Source organism: Actinia tenebrosa, unplaced genomic scaffold (assembly GCF_029948245.1).
Source record: "Actinia tenebrosa isolate PJP-AT-01 unplaced genomic scaffold, QUT_ActTen_1.0 PGA_scaffold8__29_contigs__length_14323225, whole genome shotgun sequence".
Lineage (NCBI taxonomy): Eukaryota > Metazoa > Cnidaria > Anthozoa > Actiniaria > Actiniidae > Actinia > Actinia tenebrosa.
Genome location: NW_028292585.1, coordinates 8,060,557 through 8,066,993, shown reverse-complemented (window position 1 = coordinate 8,066,993; position 6,437 = coordinate 8,060,557). Strand labels below are relative to the sequence as shown.

Sequence of the window (6,437 nt, the reverse complement as noted above, 5' to 3'; positions counted from 1 at the left end):
ATATCGCAATGGTTAATACATTGAAACGAATAATATGGCGACCAATTTGAATAACCATTGTTCTGGACTGACTAGCCTCTATTACATGTCAAAACGCTTTTGTGTTTACACATGAACACAAGGCTAGTCAGTCGAAAACAATAGTTGTTCAAATTGGTCGCCATATTTCGATTCGGGGTATAGGTGGATGCATTATTTAGAACCATTTGGATTATGAGGTGGAGGGGTTTTCATAATCCCGTGAAATTCGCAGTATGATATTTCTTTCACGGGTTCATGAAAATCGCTCTACTCTTGGGGTTCTGCTGTAAATAACTGACAAGAATTAAAACTATTAAAATGGAGTGCAAGTAGTTTTATTAACTCGCTGATTCTATATTATATATATTTATATATATCATATGTATATGTATGTATATATATTAGATTCTTTTTGTAGACGACGTTTTTCATTAATAATTGGCAGTTTCTACAAAACCATAAACAGTAGAAAATTTTACAAAAATATATATATATATACAATCTAATTGGGATCTTACCACAAGCGGTGAAAATTATCATTATTATAATAATTATTTAAGGGATCATTGCGGTCTGACTAGATTGTTTGGTTGCATTTAGTAATTAAGCGAACGGAAGTGACGTAGAATGACGTAATAGTGAATCCACTATGACGTCATTTATAGAGCAACAACATATCAATGGCTTGAAAGAATTTAGTTAGTTTGACATTCTTAAATAGTGAATTCAAATTTTATGCAAAAGCAAGTGTGTTGCCGTGTGTGAGGGACCTGGCGCGAGGTTCATGACCACTGCAAAAATTTTAGCTAACAAATAAAAGCATCAATTCAAGTCGTAAAATATTATTTTATGAAAGTGAAGTCTAAAAGTAAGCTTAAGTTACTTCCATTCGCTTATACTATGATTAAACTTCAAGCACAAATCTTAATTCCAGTTTTATCAGTAAGTCACCATTAGGATGAGAGAAATTTAGCTTAAAATTATGATCGTCACATGAGAGTAAATCATTAGTTCAATCAAGTTGGGAAAAATCCCTCCCTCTTTAACCCCACTCCTCCCCTGGTAGTGGCGGTTATCGACCATAGGTCCTTACTCTAACTTCTGATACGAAGCAGTGGTATGTTATGGAATATTTATGAAACGTTATTCGTAAATAAGTCGACTATTCTTGATCCTACAAAAAATGAAAATTGGCTAATGAGTAAGAAATGAACTGGTTTTGGATGAAGACTGAAAACGATAGTCACGTTAACAGTCATGCGCAGTTGTGTATAGATATAAAATAGCGGATTTCGAATTTTAACGTAACCGTAAATACGCGTTCTGATTGGATGTCTCGTAGACAGAAAGCCATTTCAAGTCACCGCTACAGCCTGTCGTAAGGTTTTTGTACTGCGACTAAGCACGATATGTTTCCCACTCACAGGACGCCGGAAACATACAGCCCTCTTGCCAAATTCTCAACTCAACTCTATTTGGAAAACATAACAATTAGGCTTTTCTTACTTACGAGAACGTGAAGACTGTTCCCATTCTGTAGTTGATTCTAAACTGAAAAACCTCCAAAGGGTTCTCTTGATAAAAACTACACGTTTACGATGAATTCTATATTCTAATAAAAGGACTTGGATGAGAAAACAAACTAAATAATCTTCTTTGCCCGATCTTTATCAGAAAATTCGTTCATTGCTTTAAATTACGCCAAAGAAAGGAACGGTTGATCCTAAACGACAATAATGAGAAAATGCTTAAGACATCTAGGCATACTGCGCATGACTGTGCACGTGACTGAGGTCCAGACAAGATACCAAACCTTGAATGTTTGATAACACATTATTTTCTTCCACAGCTCTGGCGGCCATTTTGAAACGTAAGCGAGCCTTTGCATTCAATAACAACCCTCGTTTTCATGTGGAGGCTCGGTTGCTTTTTAAAATGGCTGACAGAATAGGAAAAGAAAAATCAGTAAATGAACAAATCAAGAGTTGGAATCAAATTTAATAACATTAAAGTGTTGGTATCTAGACTGGGCCTTCTACTGAAATACCACTGTCTTTGTAGTATAACACCCTGTAAAATGTAACCCTATAAAACATGCATGCACGTACCGAAACCAGCCACCTAACAGTAATATTAATATTAACATTGTCAACCCTGCCCACCAATATTGTTTAGCGAAACCTATTCTCTACTGTTTCATTTAGAACATCCTGCCATTTTTTCGCCGTACAATGGGTATAATATTTATACAACTGGATTCTTGTCAAGTATGAGCTCTCCTTCAATGGGCTTCATCTTTAATCTTGGTTGCTATGGTAACAGCCTGTGGTCACTTACAACCTTATATATACATCGCACCATGTTTTCATATGGTGTTAATCAGGTCATGTCTATACACGTACCAACCAATTCTGTCCTTCCATTCAATGTAAGGAAGTCAAAATTCGTTCTTCATCATCATCCTCCATTACAGAACTACGTTTCTTTCTTCTCTTCAGTCTTGATATGACTTGCACATATTGCAAAAGTCGCAGAATTCCAGGCAAAAGGAATCGCTAAACTCATTCGATTCTCCCGCAAAACAAAGTCCTGATGTCACGTGATTGTGATGACTTGACGTCGTCGTGGCAACAGTTAAACCATCCGACTCCCACACATTGGTCGCGACAAATTTTCATTGGCTTAGAAGATTGACTTCTCGCAGCCGCCATTGGATGCCAGAGAACACGTGGGAAAGAGCTCACGTGACTGTCTCCTGTGTTCGATTTAAGGGCTTGACAAACCTGAAGCAAAATGGGATGAATTCGATTAGTTCAGAGAGTTGGGTATTTTTGTGCTTCAGAATTGGCTTATTAGCCATTCCGAGGTTGAGCTAAAATTTAGTGGAGTTGGCATTGAAGTTTCCTTAAACAATCCCAGAACGCACTGCAATACCTATTCGACCAAGTTTTTTCCTCAGCTTCGGAATGGCTAATTTTCAGACGCCACAAAACCCTTACAGACTGTGTCTGCTTCGTTAAACTGAGTGTAATGCTTAACGGACTTCATGTATATATACTTCAGTTGGGAAGAGAAAAAGGAGGGAAGAGGAGAGGACAGAAGTGGAGGGATGGGAATGGAAGGGCAACAGAGTTCAGGTAAAAGAAGTGCAAATATAAACACTACAGACACGTACCAACAATGTGCAAACATTTAAACGTACGAACACAAATTATTTAGTGACCTTTAAGTGCTATTGATGTCAGTTGACCCCTTAATTAACCGTTAATTATATGTGTCTTATTGTATACCCTTACTGGCTATCGCATCAGTATTAAGAGCAATCATTTTCCGCCATGCTTTGGAAAAATTGGAAAATGAAAAGCCATAGGGAAATGAAATTAAAATTGGAAGGAAAGATAAGATAGTCTTTTGGTGTCTGTACAGTACCAGTTGAAAATGCATTCATGGCGGGAATTGATCACGCGACCGGTTAGTGCATTGAGCCAGTTTTCTACCAGTGATTAACTGTGCTGATTGAGGCTTGCTTAATATTATAGTATTATAGCCATCATTAGTCCTAGAAAAATCTCGATTATTCGTGTTCATTTACAACTTAAGTTAATTTATGACAAGTGCTAGTAATTGATCATAGATACGAAGTGCCGGTGATCGTGCTGCTCAGCGGTTTAACAGTGGTTTAGGCAGAATCAATCATAGACAAGTAGTGCTAAAAGTGGCTTGGCTTTCAGTCTTTCAGTAGTGGTGAAGATCATTGGTTAATCTGTTATTTGCGAGCCAATCAGTGCGGTCGAGCATTACCTTCCTTAAAATATAACTTATATCTCCACTTCTACTTCTTGCCAGTAGCCTTTATCAAAACATCGATTAGGAAAGGAAATTTCGCCCAAATCCTGCTCTGGGATTTTGTCTGTGAGCTCCAAAGACATCCTGCAATATAATCACCATACATATTGAATAAAGTGTTCTCAGTGAAACACGAGGTCGGCCAACCGGCAACCAAAAAACAAACTTCCTTCAATAGATTTTCCGCTTAGTCCGCGAAATATAGGTACAAAAAATAATCGAATTTGGGTTTTGATTTATCATTCATGAGAAAATAAATCAGTAAGGAATGACTATAACGAAAATGCTCATGGCTGTTTGGTACGATCGATCTGATTGCGCATGCGTAATAAATAAACTGGTGCATGCGCAGTACGGCTTGAACAACATGACTTACGTCAAAACTCTACGAAATGATGTCAAAATGCTAATATGACGTTGTGTTGACTTTCGAGTGACGTGAAGTAACTAGGGAATGAGATGCTGAAACTTTTGGTTTTTAAATATAATCTTTCGATTATACTATTCGAGTTGGTCTCCTTAGCTTTGTTATTGTCTCAAGCTGTTGTTCGTTCTGTTGCAGATTAACTATTAGCGCGATTGGTTGTTGTTATGATAACAATGTTATACAGCTAGCGCACTTCAGTTGCTGTTGATTTACATATATAACAATGAGTTTTACTACACTTGTTGTGACGTCATATAATCGACAACGTATGAATGACTTAATGTATATTCACAGCTTAGACACAAACTAACTTATGGTACAACAAGTGAAAGAACAAGACATGACAAGTCTCTTCCCCACCCTCCTCTCCCATACAAAAGTTTGCCGACCATTCATTCTTCGACGATCCTACAGGTCTTCCCACCCTCTTCTTCCCTTCGAAAGGTTTGGCGTCTGGGGACGGGGGATCGTGGGTCACCGTACATACATTTGTTCTTATGTGATGTTACGCGCAGTAGGTGTAGGAAGTCCCTAACGGTGCACTCAACGTACACTGACAGTTTATTCCCCATAACAAGCTTTCTTGCAAGCTTTCGTTTTAGTCCATTTACATCAATTTCAGTGACACTGTTCATGAAAGCATTTTTTTTTTTTTGTTTCTCATGGGACAATTCTATGTGCAATAATGAAGAAATAGAAAACGCGCGCGAGTGCTGTCTGCTGTCATAATGCACGCGGGGGTTGGCAGAACACGAGAGAAGTGTTAGGAGAAGAACGACGCGTAGCGGAGTGCTTCTGGACACTTCTGCCAATCCCCAAGTGCTTTATGACTGCACACAGCACAGCAAGCAAGTTTTTTATTTCTTTTATAAAATACAAATTACGATAATAGATAGGAATGAAGCAACGGAAAGTGCGCGCGCGTGCAATGTGCTCTCATAAAGCACGCGCTCCAAACCAATCAGAGCGCGACATTCATAACAGTTATTTTATAAAGGCTAATAAGTTACTGAGGCGTTCCTTAAACTTGTGTATAAGAAACAAGTAAATTGAAAAATGTATTGAAAAACGAAACACAGAGCAAAATTAAGCCTATCCCCTCCCGAGGTGCGGCGAGGGTTGAATGTTGAGATAAAAGCATGAAAAGAGCCAAATGCCTCCTGAATACAACAGAAATAAGTATTTTTGTTTTTAAGCTCTTTGCAATGTTTCGAAAGTGGTGACAAATCACACTGATTTCATTTTTATCACAAACTTAAAGCAACAGTAGTTACAGCCTCAGCACCCACACAAGAAGAATTTCTCTACACACAAGGTCAAGTTTACTAATGTCAAAATCCTTGACTCGCGATCTACGATAAGTATACTGATGCATCCCAGCATCACGCAAACCAACACAAATATTCAAAAACGTGCAAAAACCAATAGCCTTACCTCGTGTCCTCTGTCGAAGTGCTTGCTTTGCATTCCAGTTGTCTTTCTTTACTGATGCGACTCGCTTTGTCGCTATTTACATTTTTCTGGTTCGACCGCGAGGGTACAAAATTTATAATAATATCAGGAGTAATATTGTTCTTTGTTTTGGAAGTGTTGCCCACACGGCATTGTTTCAAGTCTGTGTCACTTGACCCGTTTATATCGGACGGATCGACTTGTTTCATACGATCAGTTCGTGTGTTGGGCTCCTCTGGATCGCGACTTGAAGTCGTCGGTAAACAACAATAGCAACAGCAAGGTTGTCGCTTGCGATATATTCTCCATAATACACAGCCTACTATTAGGCATATTATAATAAGAAAGCCGAAGATGACGGGTAAAATAACGACTTTTAAGTCACTCCAACCTGAGAGAGGAGTAAAAGAGAGAACTTAGTAGAAAGCAAAACAAAATGGCCCACTTCCGTAAATCTGTCATTTATTTTTTCCTAATGTTATTAAGTTATCATTTGAAAATAGTAATACTGAATATCAAAATACTAAGGTCATCTATATGTAATGTTCTAAACCTCCTTAATACGACACAAAGCAGACTTATCGAGTGTGTGTGGGGGGGGGGGGGTGTGGATTGGGGTAACCGATTGTAAGGCCAATTGTCAGTTGACTGCCAATAATTTTGCAAGTGCAGACCATAATATTACACCCTG

The 6,437-nt window shown here is 38.3% G+C and overlaps 1 protein-coding gene across 7 annotated transcripts in view; it reads right to left on the bottom strand.

The window, feature by feature from the left end:
• Nucleotides 1-340: 340 nt before the first annotated feature.
• LOC116300497 (delta-like protein A) overlaps nt 341-6,437 on the bottom strand; it is a 38,594-nt gene continuing 32,497 nt past the window's right edge. For 6 of the 7 annotated variants that reach the window (XM_031709397.2, XM_031709378.2, XM_031709385.2 and 3 more), the window contains exons 12-14: nt 5,729-6,137; nt 3,823-3,951; nt 341-2,804 (exon numbers count right to left, since the gene is read on the bottom strand). In XM_031709397.2, the coding sequence (XP_031565257.1) occupies nt 3,840-3,951; nt 5,729-6,137 (521 nt within the window). In that variant the 3' untranslated portion in view covers nt 341-2,804; nt 3,823-3,839. The remainder of the gene's footprint in view (nt 2,805-3,822; nt 3,952-5,728; nt 6,138-6,437) is intronic. The other variant, XM_031709418.2, reaches the window with a different exon arrangement.